This window comes from Cryptomeria japonica, chromosome 4, assembly GCF_030272615.1.
Source record: "Cryptomeria japonica chromosome 4, Sugi_1.0, whole genome shotgun sequence".
Lineage (NCBI taxonomy): Eukaryota > Viridiplantae > Streptophyta > Pinopsida > Cupressales > Cupressaceae > Cryptomeria > Cryptomeria japonica.
Genome location: NC_081408.1, coordinates 474,458,079 through 474,480,274, shown reverse-complemented (window position 1 = coordinate 474,480,274; position 22,196 = coordinate 474,458,079). Strand labels below are relative to the sequence as shown.

Sequence of the window (22,196 nt, the reverse complement as noted above, 5' to 3'; positions counted from 1 at the left end):
TGGAAATAGAAACGAGAATCAAAACAGAGACACCCTACTCAGAAAAGAGATCCCAGGACCTGAAACAACCACGATATCCACCAGAGTGTTGAAAAGCAAAAAACTAAATAAAATATACATGGAGCAGAATCTGAAAATAAAACTCATATTTCTGGAAATTAAACATCACATGCTTTCCGAAAATATAAAGATTTCAAAAAACCGAGGTCGGATGCTCATTCTACGTCTCCCGGAGTGCAAAAAAGAGACCTCACTTTGACTGTAAAAAAACACAGTCAAATAGAAAAATTGGAAAAAACTACTAACACCATGAGGTCGGCCTCAAAACCATCTTTTTGACGCCTATTCATTTTCAAAAAAACAACTCCGTATGCCCAAGATAGGGCCAAAAAACCAAACCCCCCTAAAAAAGCCAAAAAAGGGGGCGTGGTGGCCAGTGGGTGGTTCGATGGCCAGGGAGCGGCGCTCCAGTGGCGGCCGGGTGGTAGGATGGTAGCCGGGTCACAGGGCGGTGGCTGGGCGGCAGCCCGGTGGTGGAGCGGTGGCCGGCCAGAAAAAAGGGTGGGGCAGCGGCGGGGCCAGGCGGTTGAGCAGCGGGGGCTAGGGCAGAGGCCGCATGGTGGCGGAGCTGGCTGAGCGGAGAGCGGCGGCCGCAGGCAGTAGGGGCCATAAGGAGCGGAGGCTAGGGGCGTAGGGAGCGGAGAGCCGTAGGAGGCTGCAGCTGTAGCGATAACGGCCGACAGCAAGCAATCCCCGGAGGAGGTGCTGCTGGCGGGAAGAGGAGGGTCGCAGGCGGCAGCAGCGGTAGCAGGGTTGCTGAAGGGAGGCCGGAATGGGGACGGCGGGGGCTGGTGCCGGAAAGTGCAGGGTGGTAGCAGCAGGGTGCGGGGCCCGAGGTCCTGCAGGGTCTGCGGAGCCAAGAGGCCCACGGTACACTGCGTACCGTGGGATCCCCGCCCGAAAAAGTTTGCCCACAAAATTTATTTTTTTTAAAACAAAACCTTATTTTTACTTGCCTTTTTTTAATAAAAAAAATTTTTAAAAAACAAATTTCGGCCTGCATGCCATAAAAAGGCAAAAAAAAAATTTCAAATTTTTTTTTCTCGATCTGCGTGCCAGGGTCATACGACCTGGATTTGGAGAAAAATTGCTCTCAGAGGCTCAGGACCCAAAATAGGTCATAGGTCAAATTTCATATGACCATAGGGGTTTTTGGGCCTTCTGAGCACAATGGTGAGGTCCGTTTAGGCCCAAAATGCTCAGAAAAAAGGTCAAACCCTAAGTACATAAAAAATTCCTGAAACCCCAGATCTGCTTCCAAAACAAAAATTCTCAAAACAAGAACAGGCAGCTGCAGATCTCAAGCTCTGATACTATATAGGAGTTGAGAAAATACAACACCACAGGAGCCCAAATAATCTCTGCAAGCTGGAAAAACTGTTACAAGGAGAAGCAATGAAGCAAATCACAAAAGGAAAGAATACACAGGAAAAATATTCTCCAAAAGATGAGAGCTCAATAATCTCCAAAATGTATTGTCAATAATCCTTCTTCATACAATGAAAAGAAAGAACTCAACCTTTAATAGGTCAAGAAACCCTAAAAGGGAAAACCTAGGTTTGCACATAATAATTAATTATATGCACCTAAAGTTAGCTTAAGTGTAAACAAAATAAAGAGAACTTAAATAATTAAACAAATAATGTTTAATTAATCAAGTAAATACCCGAATACTCTAACACCCCCCCTTAAACTAGACTTAGGGAGAAGCTAAAAACTAGAACAACTACTGAAAGCAATAAAGATGGGTCTCGACAACAAGGCCTGATCAGGTACCCAAATACAATGAAATCTCTATGAAACAAAGAAATAGAGAAAACCACATGGGAGCAAAACTCTACTCCAAAAAAAGATGGAAAAGAATATCACTGAAGCATGAAGAACCTACAAACTCTGTCAAAAAATAACTGCTGATCTGAAGAACCTCCACTAAACTAGAACATGACCAGGTAGAGAAGACTGTAATCTGCATGAGTGCCCTCAAATGACACTACTCGAATCAGGAGGCAAACAAGGCAAAAACAACTGAAATCAAAGATACAGATGGCATGAGAAACCAAAGCCTGAAGAGCTGATCAATCGAACCACGGAAGCATTAGAACTAACAGGATAAACCTCCCCATAATGCGGAAGTGGGAGAGGGACGGGAACACTGAAAAGGACAGCCAAAAGGAACTGCATGATGAAGAACCAAAAACATCAAAGGTGCTGAGACACATCATCATGAGGCGAATGTCGTGGAAGGAACACTCACTTGACAAAGGAAGATGGCAAACAATAGGCAAACATCAACCCCCTCATGGCACTGATCAACAGTCCATGTACAACAAGACACAAGATATGCAAGATTCCAAGTAAACAATGCATGATGGCACTTTATCTCAGCGCTACAATGATAAGAAGACTGGAAATAGAAACGAGAATCAAAACAGAGACACCCTACTCAGAAAAGAGATCCCAGGACCTAAAACAACCATGATATCCACCAGAGTGCTGAAAAGCAAAAAACTGAATAAAATATACATGGAGCAGAATCTAGAAATAAAACTCATATTTCTGGAAATTATACATCACACGCTTTCCGAAAATATAAAGTTTTCGAAAAACCGAGGTCGGATGCTCATTCTACGTCTCCTAGAGTGCAAAAAATAGACCTCACTTTGACTGCAAAAAAAACATAGTCAAACAGAAAAATTGCAAAAAATTACTAATACCACGAGGTCGGTCTCGGAACCATCTTTTCAACGCCTATTCATTTTCAAAAAAACAACTCCGTATGCCCAAGATAGGGCCAAAAAACCAAACCCCCCCTTGAAAAAGCCAAAAAAGGGGGTCTGGTGGCCAATGGGTGGTTCGATGGCCAGGGAGCGGTGCTCCAGTGGTGGTCGGGTGGTAGGACGGCAGTCGGGTGGCAGGGCGGGGGTTGGGCGGTGGCGCGGTCGTGGAGCGGTGGCCGACAGGAAAAAAGGGTCGGGCAGCGGCGGGGCCAGGCGGCTGAGCGGCGGGGGCTAGGGCAGAGGCCGCATGGCGGCGGAGCTAGCTGAGCGGAGAGCTGGGGCCGCAGGCAGTAGGGGCCACAAGGAGCGGAGGTTAGGGGCATAGGGAGCGGAGGGCCGCAGGAGGTGGGAGCTGCAGCGACAGCGGCCGGCGGCAGGCAGTCCTCGGAGGAGGCGCTGCCGGCGGGAAGAGGAGGGTCGTAGGCGGCGGCAACGGCAACAGGGTTGCCGGAGGGAGGCCGGAAGGGGGCCGATGCCGGAAAGTGCAGGGCGGCGGCAGTAGGGTACGGGGCCCGAGGTCCTGCAGGGTCTGCGGAGCCAGGGGGCCCACGGTACCCTGCGTACCGTGGGATCCCCCCCAAAAAAACTTTGCCCACAAAATTTTTTTTGTTTTAAAACAAAACCTTATTTTTACTTGCCTTTTTTTAATAAAAAAATTTTTAAAAAAACAAATTTCGTCTTGCATGCCATAAAAAGGCAAAAAAAAAATTTCAAAATTTTTTTTCTCTATCTACGTGCCAAGGTCGTACGGCCTAGATTTGGAGAAAAATTGCTCCCAGAGGCTCAGGACCCAAAATAGGTCATAGGTCAAATTTCATATGACTATAGGGGTTTTTGGGCCTTCTGAGCATGATGGTGAAGTCCGTTTAGGCCCAAAGTGCTTAGAAAAAAAGGTCAAACCCTAGGTACATAAAAAATTCCTGAAACCCCAGATCTGCTTCCAAAGCAAAAATTCTCAAAACAAGAACACGCAGCTGCAGATCTGAAGCTCTGATACCATATAGGAGTTGAGAAAATACAACACCACAGGAGCCCAAATAATCTCTGCAAGCTGGAAAAACTGTTACAAGGAGAAGCAATGAAGCAAATCACAAAAGGAAAGAATACACAGGAAAAATATGCTCCAAAAGATGAGAGCTCAATAATCTCCAAAATGTATTATCAATAATCCTTCTTCATACAATGAAAAGAAAGAACTCAACCTTTAATAGGTCAAGAAACCCTAAAAGGGAAAACCTAGGTTTGCACATAATAATTAATTATATGCACCTAAAGTTAGCTTAAGTGTAAACGAGATAAAGGGAACTTAAATAATTAAACAAATAATGTTTAATTAATCAAGTAAATACCTGAATACTCTAACACCCCTCCTTAAGCTAGACTTAGGGAGAAGCTAAAACCTAGAACAACTACTAAAAGCAATAAAGATGGGTCTCGACAACAAGGCCTGATCAAGTACCCAAATACAATGAAATCTCTATGAAACAGAGAAATAGAGAAAACCACATGGGAACAAAACTCTATTCCAAAAAGGGATGTTAAAGAATATCACTGAAGCGTGAAGAACCTGCAAACTCTGTCAAAAAATAACTACTGATCTGAAGAACCTCCACTGAACTAGAATATGACCAGGTAGAGAAGATTGTAATCTACATGAGTGCCCTCAAATGACACTACTCGAATCAGGAGGCAAACAAGGCAAAAACAACTGAAATCAAAGATACAGATGGCATGAGAAACCAAAGCCTGAAGAGCTGATCAATCGAACCACGGGAGCATTAGAACCAACAGGATAAACCTCCCCATAATGCGGAAGTGGGAGAGGGATGGGAACACTGAAAAGGACAGCCAAAAAGAACTGCATGACGAAGAACCAAGAACATCAAAGGTGCTGAGACACATCATCATGAGTCGAATGTCGTGAAAGGAACACTCACTTGACAAAGGAAGATGGCAAACAATAGGCAAACATCAACCACCTCATGGCACTTGATCAATAGTCCATGTACAAGAAGACACAAGATATGCAAGATTCCAAGTAAAAAGGGTCAGGCAGCGGCGGGGCCAGGCGGCTGAGCGGCGGGGGCTAGGGCAGAGGCCGCATGGCGGCGGAGCTAGGGCCGCAGGCAGCAGGGGCCACAAGGAGTGGAGGCTAGGGGCGTAGGGAGCGGAGGGCCGTAGGAGGTGGGAGCTGCAGCGATAGCGGCCGACGGCAGGTAGTCTCCGGAGGAGGCGCTGCTGGCGGGAAGAGGAGGGTCGCAGGCGGCGGCAGCGGCAGCAGCTTTGCCGGAGGGAGGCCGGAAGGGGGCCGACGGGGGCCAGTGCCGGAAAGTGCAGGGCGGCGGCAGCAGGGTGCGGGGACCGAGGTCCTACAGGGTCTGCGGAGCTAGGGGGCCCACAGTACCCTACGTACCGTGAGATCCCCCCCAAAAAAACTTTACCCACAAAATTTATTTTTTTTAAAACAAAACCTTATTTTTACTTGCCTTTTTTTAATAAAAAATTTTAAAAAAAAAACAAATTTCGACCTGCATGCAATAAAAAGGGAAAAAAAAATTTCTCGATCTGCATGTCAGGGTCGTACGACTTAGATTTGGAGAAAAATTGCTCCCAGAGGCTCAGGACCCAAAATAGGTCATAGGTCAAATTTCATATGACCATAGGGGTTTTTGGGCCTTCTAAGCACGATGGTGAGGTCCGTTTAGGCCCAAAATGCTCAGAAAAAAGGTCAAACCCTAGGTACATAAAAAATTCCTGAAACCCCAGATCTGCTTCCAAAGCAAAAATTCTCAAAACAAGAACACGCAGTTGTAGATCTGAAGCTCTGATACCATATAGGAGTTGAGAAAATACAACACCACAAGAGCCCAAATAATCTCTGCAAGCTGGAAAAACTGTTACAAGGAGAAGCAATGAAGCAAATCACAAAAGGAAAGAATATACAGGAAAAATATGCTCCAAAAGATGAGAGCTCAATAATTTCCAAAATGTATTGTCAATAATCCTTCTTCATACAATGAAAAGAAAGAACTCAACCTTTAATAGGTCAAGAAAACCTAAAAGGGAAAACCTAGGTTTGCACATAATAATTAATTATATGCACCTAAAGTTAGCTTAAGTGTAAACGAAATAAAGGGAACTTAAATAATTAAACAAATAATGTTTAATTAATCAAGTAAATACCCGAATACTCTAACACCCCCCCTTAAACTAGACTTAGGGAGAAGCTAAAACCTAGAACAACTACTGAAAGCAATAAAGATGGGTCTCGACAACAAGGCCTAATCAAGTACCCAAATACAATGAAATCTCTATGAAACGGAGAAATAGATAAAACCACATGGGAACAAAACTCTACTCCAAAAAGAGATGGAAAGGAATATCACTGAAGCATGAAGAACCTGCAAACTCTATCAAAAAATAACTGCTGATCTGAAGAACCTCCACTGAACTAGAACATGACCAGGTAGAGAAGACTGTAATCTGCATGAGTGCCCTCAAATGATACTACTCGAATCGGGAGGCAAACAAGGCAAAAACAACTGAAATCAAAGATACAGATGGCATGAGAAACCAAAGTCTGAAGAGCTGATCAATCGAATCACGGAAGCATTAGAACTAACAGGATAAACCTCCCCATAATGCGAAAGTGGGAGAGGGACGGGAACACTGAAAAGGACAGCCAAAAGGAACTGCATGACGAAGAACCAAAAACATCAAAGGTGCTGAGACACATCATCATGAGGCGAATATCATGCAAGGAACACTCACTTGACAAAGGAAGATGGCAAACAATAGGCAAACATCAACCCCCTCATGGCACTTGATCAACAGTCCATGTACAACAAGACACAAGATATGCAAGATTCCAAGTAAACAATGCATGATGGCACTTTATCTTAGTGTGTTTGCATATATACAATGCTACAATGATAAGAAGACTAGAAATAGAAACAAGAATCAAAACAGAAACACCCTACTCAAAAAAGAGATCCCAGGACCTGAAACAACCACGATATCCACCAGAGTGCTGAAAAGAAAAAAACTGAATAAAATATACATGGAGCAGAATCTGGAAATAAAACTCATATTTCTAGAAATTACACATCACACGCTTTCTGAAAATATAAAGTTTTCGAAAAACCGAGGTCGGATGCTCATTCTACGTCTCCCGGAGTGCAAAAAAGAGACCTCACTTTGACTGCAAAAAAACATAGTCAAACAGAAAAATTGGAAAAAATTACTAACACCACGAGGTCGGCCTCGGAACCAGCTTTTCGATGCCTATTTATTTTCAAAAAAACAACTCCGTATGCCCAAGATAGGGCCAAAAAACCAAACCCCCCCTAAAAAAGCCAAAAAAGGGGATCTGGTGGCCAGTGGGTGTTTCGATGGCCAGGGAGCGGCGCTCCAGTGGCGGCCGGGTTGTAGGACGGCAGCCAGGTGGCAGGGTGGCGGTTGGGCGGCGGCTCGGTGGTGGAGCGGTGGTCGGCCGGAAAAAAGAGTCGAGCAGCGGTAGGGCCAGGCGGCTGAGCGGCGGGGGCTAGGGCTGAGGCCGCATGGCGGCGGAGCTGGCTGAGCGGAGAGCTGGGGCCGCAGGCAGCAGGGACCACAAGGAGCGAAGGCTAGGGATGTAGGGAGCGGAGGGCCGTAGGAGGCGGGAGCTGCAGCGATAGCGACCGGCGGCAGGCAGTCCCCGGAGGAGGCGCTGCCTGCGGGAAGAGGAGGGTCACAGGCGGCGACAACGGCAGCAAGGTTGCCGAAGGGAGGCCGGAAGGGGGCCGACGAGGGTTGGTGCCGAAAAGTGCAGGGCGGCGGCAGCAGGGTGCGGGGCCCGAGGTCCTGCAGGGTCTGTGGAGCCAGGGGGCCCACGGTACCCTGCGTACCGTGGGATCCCCCCCTAGAAAACGTTGCCCACAAACTTTTTTTTTTTTTAAACAAAACCTTATTTTTACTTGCATTTTTTTAATAAAAATTTTTTTAAAAAAACAAATTTCGGCCTACATGCCATAAAAAGGCAAAAAAAAAATTCCAAAATTTTTTTTCTCTATTTGCGTGCCAAGGTCGTACGGGCTAGATTTGGAGAAAAATTGCTCCCAGAGGCTCAGGACCCAAAATAGGTCATAAGTCAAATTTCATATGACCATAGGGGTTTTTGGGCCTTCTAAGCATGATGGTGAGGTCCGTTTAGGCCCAAAGTGCTCAGAAAAAAAGGTCAAACCCTAAGTACATAAAAAATTCTTGAAACCCCAGATCTGCTTCCAAAGCAAAAATTCTCAAAACAAGAACAGGCAGCTGCAGATCTCAAGCTCTGATACCATATAGGAGTTGAGAAAATACAACACCACAGGAGCCCAAATAATCTCTGCAAGCTGGAAAAACTGTTACAAGGAGAAGCAATGAAGCAAATCACAAAAGGAAAGAATACACAGAAAAAATATGCTCCAAAAGATGAGAGCTCAATAATCTCCAAAATGTATTGTCAATAATCCTTCTTCATACAATGAAAATAAAGAACTCAACCTTTAATAGGTCAAGAAACCCTAAAAGGGAAAACCTAGGTTTGCACATAATAATTAATTATATGCACCTAAAGTTAGCTTAAGTGTAAACGAGATAAAGGGAACTTAAATAATTAAACAAATAATGTTTAATTAATCAAGTAAATACCCGAATACTCTAACACGCCCCCTTAAGCTAGACTTAGGGAGAAGCTAAAACCTAGAACAACTAGTAAAAGCAATAAAGATGGGTCTCGACAACAAGGCCTGATCAGGTACCCAAATACAATGAAATCTCTATGAAACGGACAAATAGAGAAAACCACATGGGAACAAAACTCTACTCCAAAAAGAGATGGAAAAAAATATCACTTAAGCATGAAGAACCTACAAACTCTGTCAAAAAATAACTGCTGATCTGAAGAACCTCCACTGAACTAGAACATGACTAGGTAGAGAAGACTGTAATCTACATGAGTACCCTCAAATGACACTACTCGAATCAGGAGGCAAACAAGGCAAAAACAACTGAAATCAAAGATACAGATGGCATGAGAAACCAAAGCCTAAAGAGCTTATCAATCGAACCACGGAAGCATTAAAACCAACAGGATAAACCTCCCCATAATGCGGAAGTGGGAGAGGGACGGGAACACTGAAAAGGACAGCCAAAAAGAACTGCATGACGAAGAACCAAGAACATCAAAGGTGTTGAGACACATCATCATGAGTCGAATGTCGTGGAAGGAACACTCACTTGACAAAGGAAGATGGCAAACAATAGGCAAACATCAACCCCCTCATGGCACTTGATCAACAGTCCATGTACAACAAGACACAAGATATGCAAGATTCCAAGTAAACAATGCATGATGGCACTTTATCTCAATCTGTTTGCATATATACAATGCTACAATGATAAGAAGACTAGAAATAGAAATGAGAATCAAAACAGAGACACCCTACTCAGAAAAGAGATCCCAGGACCTGAAACAACCACGATATCCACCAGAGTGCTGAAAAACAAAAAACTGAATAAAATATACATGGAGCAGAATCTGGAAATAAAACTCATATTTCTGGAAATTACACATCACATGCTTTCCGAAAATATAAAGTTTTCGAAAAACCGAGGTCGAATGCTCATTCTACGTCTCCCGAAGTGCAAAAAAGAGACATCACTTTGACTGCAAAAAAACATAGTCAAACAGAAAAATTGAAAAAAATTACTAACACCATGAGGTCAGCCTCGGAACCAGCTTTTCGACGCCTATTCATTTTCAAAAAAAAACTTCGTATGCCTAAGATAGGGCCAAAAAACCAAACCCCCCTAAAAAAGCCAAAAAAGGGGGTCTGGTGGCCAGTGGGTGGTTCGATGGCTAGGGAGCGGTGCTCTAGTGGCGGCCGGGTGGTAGTACTATAGTCGGGTGGCAGGGTGGCAGTTGGGCAGCGGCCCGGTGGTGGAGCGGTGGCTGGTCGGAAAAAAGGGTTAGGCAGCGACGGGGCCAGGCGGCTGAGCGGCGGGGGCTAGGGCAGAGGCCGCATGGCGGCAAAGCTGGCTGAGCGGAGAGTTGGGGCCGCAGGCAGCAGGGGCCACAAGGAGCGGAGGCTAGGGGCGTAGGGAGCGGAGGGCCGCAGGAGGCGGGAGTTGCAGCGACAGCGGCCTACGGCAAGCAGTCCCCAAGGAAGGTCACTTATATTAATCTGGTCTCCATGGCTATTTGATTAAATGACATTTTTCATTGCATGATTGAATTCCTGAATGTCACTACAAATTTTGTAATTTTTGTCACGCCTTCCATCCACTATTTCCCATAATGTCTCTATTATATTCTTTCCAATATGATAGTATCAAACAAATGCATAATTTGTAACTGCTCGTAGTACAACCTACTAAATTGTCGGGGATAACTTTTTAGTCCCTTTGGAAGGTGGTCATTTATGCCTTGACGACCTTCACGATCATCAATCACATCGTCAGTAAACAAAACACAATAGAAAAGATGTTTTATGACATAAACCATTAGATGGAATGGCATTCCCTTGACGATTAATTCTATTATATTCCAACTTCCACAGGTGAGGTGTCATACTTCGTGACTTTGATGTATTCTCTTCTTTCCCATTGAAAATATGTTTTGGTATTTTGATACTTATGATTTTTGTGGAGAAAGTGCCTATACTCATCAAACACTTTCTTTCCCAAACTTTTTGAATGACGAGATTTCATCTTTGGACCACAAACTGGACATGCAAATTTTCCCTTTGTTTGAAGACCTACAAGATAATGTAGAATTGGATTAAATATGTTAATTTTTTTAATTATAATTATCATGCGCAACTTGAACACTATAACATACCACAAAAATGTGTTAGCCCTGGGGCATCGTGTATTGTCCATACAAGCATCGCGTGGAATTGAAATTGTCTTTGTCCTATTGGTCTAGAGACGTCATAGATAGTGACACCATTCCATAACTTTAACAACTCGTCGATAAGAGGCTCAATATATACATTCATATCTTTAACTTGGTACTTACCTAATCGAATGAACAAAAACATTACATAATTGTTATGACCATTTTACTGCAATATTTATAATTAAATGTAGACAACTATGAAATGATAAAATACCTGGAACAAGCATTTCCAACATTATGTGCTCCCTCTTTATTGACATCCATGGAGGAATGTTATTGTTGATAACAAAAACATGCCACACTGAGTAAATAGATCTCAGCTCTCCAAATGGATTGACACCGTCCGCTGTTAATGAAAGCTTGAGATTATGAGGTTCTTCTTTAAAATGTGGCCACTTTTCCTCTATGTCCATAAATGTTGAACCATCCACGGGCATTCGAATAATGTCATCTCAACTTCTATTGCGTGCATGGTAATCCATAAATTGTGTCAAGCTAGTGCACTTGAATAATCGTTGCATACATGGAATAATGGGAATATAACGAAGAATCTTGCGAGGAACCCTTTTTGTTATTTGATCTATTCGATATCTACTGATATGACATTTAGGGCATTCAGTTCAAAATTCATGTTGTTTGTGATATATAATATGATCATTGGGACAAGCATTTATTGCTTGATACTCCATTCCAATATCTTTCATAATGGCAGATAATTCTCGATATGAGCAAGGTAGAATATTTGATGGTGGTAAAAAAAACTCACCTATCAATCTACAACAAAAAAATATAATTTGTTAATATAAAGAATATTAATGGTACATGATTCACCATTTATTAACTATAATGACATATATGACATACCTTAACATATGTGAGATTATTATGTTGGACAAACCATTCATAACCTTCAAGTTCACAAACAACAATACAGTAGAGAGAAGAGTTGTCTGGGAGCCTTCATAAAGGGCCTCAGATGCCTTCTCAAGTAGAGGGACATCATGAACAACATCAAGGTCATCTTCATCATCATGAGCAGCTGCGCTAGTACTAAATGTGTCATGGATCAATGTATTTGTACCATCCTTCAATTGTGTTTTGTGGCTCATGATCATCATCTTCCATGGGATCATTATCTTCAGCTTCGATATTCACACCTCCATGTTCCTCCACTTCAAAAACCATATTCTTCGAGTTGTGTTGATCCATATCATGTGCTCCGGGGTGCTCGATCTATATAAAATTGGTAAACATAAATAAACCATGATCATGATCTCATCATCAAGTGATTTATTATGTATATAAATTGTTAAAATGATATAATGAAAAACTTACCAATGGATGATAATCATGTCCACCTTCAATTTGACCATGTAGCCTACAATGTTTCTTAGCTATTTTGATTAGAATTCTTCTAGTCTTTAACCCCTTACAAATTTTGCAGGGACAATAACATTTTCCATCACCTTTTCTTTTCAAGTTAGACCACAATCTAGCAATTTTCTCCTTATTTTGTTGTTCGCTGATATTGTTTGACATGGTCTTTCTTCACATGCAAAAAAATCGGGCTATAGAACTAATTATATAGAAGTTGAATTGTTAGTTATGAAATCACGTTTCAGTATAATATACCAAATTAAATTACTTGAACATAGAAATTATGCAAATTGAACCAAAACCATTTAACTCTTCTTTTTCATCTCAAAACATATCTAATGGCTTTGTGGTGATTTAGACACATCTCCCAATGCCAAATGGGTGCATACCACTCCAAGGTACTGCATGACAACTTCAAGGGAACTCTTTTTCATAGCCAAATACCCTGATTTACCCTCCCAACCAACCTAAAGGTCACAAATTATCCTACTGCTGCAACATTGTCCTATTAAGACAGTTATGCATGCTTGGGACAGACACACTTTCAAGGGACAAACCCCCTTCCCAATACTCCAAATTCTTATCACAAAGATTGTGAACCCCTTCTAATATCTTTCCTGACACCAAACACAAACAAACCCCTTGCTTACACCCCTTTCCACTTGGATTATTTCAACCCACCGCTACATTGATGCAATTTAAAGCACTATCATTAGGCCAGTCATCATCTTCCTTCTTTGGCTTGGGTATTTGGCATTGCCAAACCTTGGGACATATTTGTGATGTCTTCACACACCCTTCTAGACTTCCACTAACTCTTCCAAAGCCCGATTCTTGCATTCACACCACCCAAAACTCATAATCTCATTGTCTTATCAGATTGAGACACAAAAACCAGTCTCTCCAACACACTTTGCACGTGTAGATTGCATCATGGAATCATACAAAGCATAAGGTATAAAACACATATGTACACAAGATTTTCCACCCATTGGTGGGGTTATTTAACTTGGAAATAAAACAAAAATCATTATTGTACAGACACTGGTTACCCCAATTGTAAGTTTGATAAAGATTCCTCAATGGTATATTGTCTTTATACCAGCACATTCCTAGGAATGCTTGGTATGCAGATAGTAGGTCCTCTAGGCATATGCCATTAACTACTATATTTACTTTACTTTTTGAAATGAAATTTTTTATAAACTACCAAAAAAATAACCATAATAAATAATTTTATGTCTTTTGTATCAATAGCTTCATTAAATTTGAAATTAAGGTTTCAACTTTATTCAATAATTATATATTTCAAGTAATTCACATGCTCATTATCACGTTTCAAAAATAATAGAATAATAAATATTGTGAACTCTATGAAACTGTATACTTTTATACATCTTTCAAAGATTTTTTTATAACTGCTTTGGTGCATTCCAAATGGATAGACAAACTTTAAAAAATGAAAACATTGCTACATAAGAACTTACCAATGAGTTTAGATGCCAAATATAATCAAAGACAACATATTGAAATTCACCTTTTATTATGCCAAATATAATCAAAGACAAGTTATTTTATTGACAAAATGCTTTCCTTCGTGACTTGTGATACTTAAGGAGCACTCAAATTTGGTAATGATATTATTGTACAAGAATTTAGCAGCAGTATATGCAATATAATCTTTGGCTGGTTTATTTTCTACCAATTTGGCTAAGTAGTCAACACGGGTAATAATGAATCTTTCTTTGAATAGCTTTGTTTAGCTCTATTTTCACCATTTTCTTCATGTTAGGGTTTACGCAGTATGGTCTTTTCCTATGTGGTTTAGTGTTCTCCTTTAGTTGTATTTTCATAGTACCTACTTCCTTAATTCCCTTCATCTCTATGAAAGTTTAGGGGAATAGTTCCACAAACTGTGTCAATAATTCAATTATCGATACTACAACTAGTTCTTTCCTAATAGTCTCTTATTGTTGCCATTTTTGGGCTATCTGATATAGCTATGTTTTCTTCTCAGAGATTAAGTGGTTAATTATAATAGTGATTTTTAGAATCCTTCTTTACTTGTAATTGTCATTCTCCTTTTCCTACCTTAATATCTATTTTTGGATTTGCCTCTTCTTCATCCTTGTGAACCTTGTAACATCTATTTTCTACAAATTTGGTCTATTTATCCAACCACTTGACTAACTTACATACTCCTTAACTCTGAGGTGGTGGGTTAGGTTCTAATTACTTTCAACCATTCTTCCAATTCCAGTCCTCAAATAACTATTTCACTTGTTTCTTCTTATTCTAGTACTTTTCCCATTGTTTTAATTTAAGCACCAAGTCCTTTTGTTTGGCAAGGGTTGCTAGTTCTTAAAGCATTTTAACAGCTTCCTTAGTTAAACAACCCTCCTCTTCATGTTATTGTCGAATTATTGATTATTTAGCCTACTCTACCACTCTCTCATGTTGCTTTTTATTTGGCTAAAAATATTTTGGTTCTTCATCATATTCTTCTTCTAGACTATAATCTTATTCATAACCTTCCTCTACCATTTATTTCTTCTTACTTTCTAGCATCAGTACCTTGTCTAGTTAGAACATGTGCTTTCTTCTCCCATCTAGTTTTCTTTTTCTTCTTATTCTCCATGACTGGTTTTCCTCTAGAGTACTCTTCCATAGAAGTATCCAAGTACCCCATATCCATTCTATGACATCCTCTAATTCCTTGTTGTAGCATCTTCAAATCACTCTTGCTTATCTTTGTAACTCATCACGTTGGGTAGGTTGACTAGCTAGTTTTTGAAAGAATATCCTTGCATTTTCATATGAATATATTTATTGAGTGTCTTGCTCGCAAAAATCACATTTCTCTTTCTTCTCTGCCCAACATATAAATGCATGATGTCCCACTTTTCCACAGTGAAAATAATTTGCATCACTTCTTCTTCTATTGCTTCAATCTCTTCATGTACCTCCTCTATAATTAGATTGTCTATTGTCATCGTGATAACTTTGTTGTTAATTATTCAACATGCAGTAGGAATTCTGGTTATCTTGTCAGTGTAGGATTTAGTATCCAACATTGCTTTTTTAATCCACATCATAGTTGTGATTATGACAATATTGATTTCCTCCATTTTAGATTGGAGGTTTTTCTTTAGACAATCTTATGTTAGATGTATATTTCATTCTTGATAAATAACATAGCACATAGAATTGGGTCATACTAATTTCATTGTAGCTAGTGTCTTCTTTGATCTGTCCTTGGGGCATTCATTTTAGATACGCCCTTACCTATTACAATATGTATACCAAATTTTCTTATTCTTTTTAGGTTCACAGACCTTGTTTACTTGTTGTAATACTAATTTATGTACTTTTAGTTGTAAATTGTTAAGACCCGGAGGCAACTGAGAGGGAGGGGGGTGAATCAGTTGTCTATTAATTTCAACCCAAATATAGCTCAATCAATCTTGATACTTAATACTGGTAAACAAAAATTAATGTCGGTTGACAGATTAGCAGTTAATATTAATACCGGTAAAACTCAATGCATCTAACAAAAAGAGAAACAACATCCACAACACTTAACACAAAGATTTGTACGTGGAAACCCTGTAAGGGGAAAAACTGTGGTGGGAAACCTTACCCACAATCAAATGATACTACTACAGATAGTATGCATATACAAATGGGGTCTGCACATGCAGAAAGGCCAAGCACCTAGAGCTCACTGATCAATCACAAAATAGGAGTCACACTGACTACAATTGGATGATTAAATCCAATGATAATGTACTGCTCAAAGTAACATCTTCAATGTTGGATTCAGTACCGGTTAAGCTTTGATAATCACCTTCAAACCTTCCTTGAACCTTCTCTATGGTCTACTCATATAATCTTCAATATTCGCACATACCATGTTACAATACCATAACCATATACTGTCTCTCTTTTCTTTTTCATCTCATAAATGAGATCTTACATATATACCAAAACCTAAGACCAAATGTGTAGGTCAGCTAATTAAGAATACTACAATTAAATCAATTACATATAAGTCAAGATACAATGCATCATGTCGGCTCAATACAATTACAACAATATCCAATAAACAAAATCATCTCCATAACGTGTCGTGTTGATCTGGAATAGATAATGCATGTCGGTCCATAACCTAGACCAATTTGCAGGTAACAACAAATATGTCAACCCGATTAGACCAATAACCAAAATACCAAAACCAAGAGTCCAAACCATGTCTTCGACATAACCAAGTGATCTTTAGATGATAACAAGTCATCCTTAGTGTCGGTGAGCAATATAACCTGTCGGTGAATGATATACCGGTGACTGTGCATAAGTCACTGAACTTGTCGGTGAACATAATGTGCTGGTTCAACATAACCAAATATCTCTAGAAGGATAAGTGTTGATAAGTGTTGACATCAATGAAAAAACCAATGCAACACATCCATAATACCAACATAAATCTTCAAGGATTTTAGCATTCCTATCTTTCTTCAGTCTTCTCCATGTTTGAGCTTCAATATGGTATGCCATGGCAATCAAATAAACATATTTGTTAGGTACTTCCATCCAATCTTGCTCAAATATATCTATGTAATACGTGTATGAACTATTCTATTTTCTATTTTTCACTTAAAGGTTCCTCCAGTTTTCTATATACTTCCTTAAATTTCTTGTTATAGCTTTTACCTGATTAATTGTCTCCTTGTGTTAAGTTTTGTATCCTACTAACACTTTCAGTTGGAATTTCTAGGGTGCCAAAGTTTTCTAAGAAATTCTCTTTTTTTACTACATCCCAAGTGACTGAGTGTTGAGGATAGTTCTTCATGTACCACTCCAATTCTTCTTTTCTCAATTACCCGATGAAGTCCAATGGTCTATCGTTATTTGCATATTTGCCCAATCTCTCTCATACATACTCCAAAATAAATACACGCTCTAAAGCTTCAGTAGTATCGAGTCAAGATATGAAAAGTAAGAAATCATTCACGAGGTATAGAGTGTAGAGCTCTTAAGGATAGTAAGAAGCGATAAGGATCATGCAAATCAGAACATCAGAGCAGGAACAGGTTTAAAAATGTGAAATTTTGCCTCGGTTTGAACTAAGGATCTCGGTAAACCAATATCGATAGGAGAGAAGGATGAATATGAACAATACAACAAATGGAGGTACATAGCTAGCACTGTAGAAAGATTATGCGCATATTGCAGGAAGATATAGAGGACAATATTCAATCGAGAGGAATCAGACTAGTCCAATCGATTCTAAAATTGTGGCCCAGTAGTTTCACGATTGATCATTATAAAAAGGCCATTGTGTTTGTAGAGAGGAAGCATGCGATATTCAACTAAGTGTCACATAAATGGTTCATCATTTCGGTCTGAGTTGCATGTGTAGAGAGGAAAGTTTTCAAATGCAATGCAGAGGTTGTTTCATACCAATGATAGGCTAGGAGATGCAGTATGGAGACTAGTGACCTCCATCTTGGGCGATGGTAGACATTGGTGTGATGGTTTCATCTATGAAGTCGTGCTCTGCCCATGGTCGATGTTCTAGATTCAAAGGAGGCATGTATCCAAAATATATGGGTTTATTCACTCTGTGGATGGGTAGGTCGTTGCTAACAAAATCTTGAACTTGGATTTAAGTAGTTGGGTAAGCCTGTTGGGTCTGTATTTCAACTCGAGCAATTATGTCTCATCAGATTTGGAAGAGGACCCGACAATGAGGAAGAGGAGCATGTCCAAGCAAAGGCTAAGAAGGAAAGAAAGAAAACCCTAATAGAAGATGCATGGTAGGTGTACCGAATTGGGGTCATCAACAAAAATTTAGCCCCCTTCCAAAGGATGTTGGATGTGGAAGATGGCTGCTCTCGGTGGCTTCTGTGGTGAAAGTAGTAGAAATTGGCAATGATCTTGCTATCATTCTTGAAGCCCTTGCGAATTAATGCTATTTTTCAGAGGAATTATGCATGCTAGTATGTCTATTAGGTCTAGTATATTGATGATGGGAATGTAAGGAAAGAGGTCCTTTTTAGGATTATTCCTGATATGATGTATGGGAGCTTCAACAAGATTTAAGGGTTTTCTTCAATATTTATTGTTAAGGATCAACTTCCATATTTTGTTAGCATGATCAAGGTTAATCTAGCTGTCGATAATCATGATCTTCAAAGATAATCTAGCTGTCGATAGCATGGCATAAAGTTCCCTTGCAGTAGGTCCAAAATTCATATACAAAATTCAATATTATCAATGTTAAATCGATAATGTGCAACCCCAAAATAAAAATTCATATGAAGTAGAGCGCCCTAACCTTTTAGTTGTTAAATTGCGCGAAATGTTGTCAAAGTTGGAATGTGCCACCGCAGTGAAGCTCGAATGCTGGGTTGGGTGGGAGTGATAGAGCTCTTCTTTTCATAGGCAGGTAGTTTGATTTAGGATTGGGTGGAGAAGATCACACGCAGGGAGTGATAGAGAGTTGCTTGCACGGGATTGCAACTTTGGGTTAAAATGAAATGAGGTGTTTCTTTTCTTTTGAAGTAATGCATGTTGTTGTCAAAATTTCGATGAATGTGGGCACTTTAAATAAAAAATAAAAAAACCATTCCTAATGCCTTCTCCATCGAAACCAAATGTGAAATTATCGTCGAAATTCTGACGAATTCGGGTTTCAAAAAAAAATCAAATTTGGTCACAATATACCTTCTCCATCGGAAACCTCTGTCAAAATTCTCGACCAAATGTATTAGTGTCAGAATTCAGACAAACACGGGGCAATTTTTGAAAAAAAAACAAATCAATCCGACAAAGCAAAAGAAATCCCATAGATCATCAGAAATGCTCGTCGGAATTTGAGGCCAAATGTATTAGTGACTTTTTTTTATTTTTATGATTTTTGTTTGTACATGTAATGCAATATAAGTTTGATATATTCATTGTGTAAATGTATTAATTGTAAATAAGACACGTAGATATCCTTGCAATAGATGCACTTTTTGTTGAGAAAATACATGGAAGACAAGTTTATATACAGCTTGTATAAAAAATGCTATTATTTGGATCTACTTGTTGTATATTTGAAGTTGTAATAAGGAAGCTCGAGATTTTTTGTTTGTTTTTCAACTTCTTATTATAAATATAGTATTGTTGTTCTAAACATAAGGCCTCATCCCAAACACAATCAAAAGATATCACAAAATCCATTCAATTTTTTTTAAAACACCTAAAGCTTGGGTTTAATAGAAGTCATAGCTAATACAACTATAGTACTTGAAATACACCTATAGTACCTGAAATACACCTATTTTTTAGAGAAATTCTATTCACTACATACCATAGCACCAATAGAAAACATCAAAACCCCTAGGATAATAATACCCTGGCTAAAAAACAAGATTATAATTTCTAGCATGTCATACCATTTACTCAAAGGTGCAATTAGCTAGTGTGCATATGCATGGTTATAAACCCCATCATAAGACAAACACTAGAATAATTTATGCCTCAATGATACTGGGCCTTCTGCATTCATTACAATATGAAATTTTAAACTTATTACCACCTATGTGCATCTAAGAACTCTTGTCAATAGACCATTCTAGCGAGGGCATCATGTAGCCACTAGTAATTTCTATTGTGTCTTTGTGGATAGTTGTTACACTATTTCTCATCATTGAGTGCATCTGTCAACAAAAGTCTTCCAATATTTGGATATCCACCTTTAGCTCATGGATTTACTCTCGCATCATCTTTATCTTTGATTATGTTCCACCCATTGATACTTGTCTTTTCTCTTTCCTATAAGCTTATATTATCATTTTCTCATCCTCTTCTTCCATGCTAGCTACCACATGAACTAGAAGCTTCTTAATGCTCTCCCTCGATTCCTCATTCTCTACAACCAATTCTAATATCTACACAAGATCATTCATTATAGATGGCCTAGATTGTAGTATTCCATTTACTATGACCCTATCCATCCCCAGTATGGATTTAAGAACCCTAAGATTACTTTTCTTCTTGCAATTAAAAATCCACGTAAGCTTGTGATCAAAGACTAGAGCTTGCCACAGGGAAATTGTGAGAAGAAAAGCCCCTTGCCATTACAAAGCCACCGACTACACAAAACTACCAGCAACATGTTATAACACTTACAAAACCCACCAACTCAAGGTAGCCATTGACATATACCAAAAAATTGCCAATTGTTATTGCCTCCATCATATTGCCATGGTATAAGATATGAAATGAATGCCCTTCATTGATTACCTCCATCCAAATATACATGTGAAAGGAAAAACCAAAAATCATCAAACCACCAAAACAATGAACTGTACATACTATCATTAGTACAAAATTCGTTACTATTTGCTAGACCTCACAAGGGACAATCTTCCATTAATAGCATTATTAAACACTTCATTCCAATTTTACACCTCCATACTTTCAACCAATTTGAATTCTATTTGTTATACACCTTGATTAACTATAGTAGTGAGACACTTATATAAATTTACTTGTCCATGCCGAATTTTCCTCTAGTATTGATCTTGGTTGCTAGTTAAGATGCTAATCTTTATTTACAACATAAACTAGAACATGCTAATATCTTTCAATTTTCACTTATATACCTCACCGTATATGTGGCTTTAATACCTACTAATGTAGCTACCCATTCTACTAATTAAACTTTAGTGACACTAACTGAGTATTTATTACAAGATTTAGAAATTGCTATATGTAGACACCTAAAACTTGCACAACTAATTAAATAAATTTCATTCATTTAATCATCATTTATTCGCCTATTAATTAAACTAAGGTTTAATTAATATCCCTATTCTTTTAATTGACCTATTAATCAAATTAAATATTTGATTAATTGAGTAAATCTTATTTATTTAATTAATAGCCTTTTCCCTTTTAATTAAATTTACATTTGATTAAAAATCCCTTTGCATTTAAATAAATCATTATTTATTTGTAAATAGTTCCCCCACTTGCAAAATCCTACAAATGCAAGTTGCACCCCTTTTGGCTAAGATAAATCTTTAATTTTATCTAAAAATGCCTATTTTCCTCCACTTGCATTATCCTACATTTCTCATTAACATGCTAATATTCTTCTAGAACCCCTCTAACCTCTCATTAACATGCTAATATTCTTCTAGAACCCCTCTAACCTCTCATTAACTAGCTTAATTCTTCTAATCATGTCACATCCCTAAATTTGGGGGAGTCACTTCTCCAAATTTGGGGAAAAGTCTTCAAAATGTGTTGAAGACTTTACCTTCTCCAACAAGTTAACTTGTTGAGTCTTCCAAACTTGTAAGGTTATCTAACTTTCAACAATTTTACCTTCAAAGTCTTCAAAGGGCATTTAATGTCTCTTACAAGACATCATCCTAGCCCATGATGGTTGTCCCTTTGGCCATCCCTCAACTTTGCACAAGAGTTTACCTCTTGGACAATAGCATGCTCCCTTGGATAATAGCATTATCCAATGATGTCATCCCTTGAGGTTATCCCTAATGCTTACTTAGCATCTAATGCTTTCTTAGCATCCTCTCAAGCAATCTCAAGGTGACATTTGTCAACTTGGGATTGGATCGAATCCCCCTCATGGATTGATAACTTTCAATCCTCACCCTTGTTAAGATTGCTCAATCTCAACCATTCATTTCTCTATTTTCTCTATAAATAGAGCCCCTTTCTTCATTCATTCCATCCATCATCTTGTGCATCAAATTTATAGTCATTTTGTAGGTTATCAAGGAGCTCAATTTGTCATCTTCAAGCACTTAGATCATCTTATTTGTATGCTAGTTTAGCTTTCATTATGTTGATAGTATCATGCTAACCCCATTCTCATGCTAGATTAATTCATAACATTGTATATCAATTTCATAGCAATATCCATGTTAGCCTAATTAGCACACCATAAGCTTTAAATTTGGAATCGATCTTAGTTTCATATCTTGCATTCCATCTTGCATTTTATCTCTTCATATCATTTGATCATCTAGCTAGGATCTTAG

The 22,196-nt window shown here is 39.2% G+C and overlaps 1 protein-coding gene across 1 annotated transcript; it reads left to right on the top strand.

Moving 5' to 3' along the window:
• Positions 1–3,084: 3,084 nt before the first annotated feature.
• Positions 3,085–5,227, top strand: LOC131066885 (glycine-rich protein DOT1-like). The gene is made up of 3 exons (XM_058001755.2): positions 3,085–3,149; positions 3,196–3,388; positions 4,994–5,227. The coding sequence occupies exons 1-3, from the start codon at positions 3,085–3,087 to the stop codon at positions 5,225–5,227; spliced, it is 492 nt and encodes a 163-aa protein (XP_057857738.2).
• Positions 5,228–22,196: the final 16,969 nt, after the last annotated feature.

What these genes read in the sequence shown, in the direction of transcription:
- LOC131066885 (XM_058001755.2), top strand. Translation starts at nt 3,085, where the DNA reads ATGGCGGCGGAGCTAGCTGAGCGGAGAGCTGGGGCCGCAGGCAGTAGG. An exon ending in AGGGGCCACAAGGAGCGGAG is followed by an intron (nt 3,150 to 3,195) that starts GTTAGGGGCATA and finishes TGGGAGCTGCAG; the next exon opens with CGACAGCGGCCGGCGGCAGG. An exon ending in GCGGAGCCAGGGGGCCCACG is followed by an intron (nt 3,389 to 4,993) that starts GTACCCTGCGTA and finishes AGTGGAGGCTAG; the next exon opens with GGGCGTAGGGAGCGGAGGGC.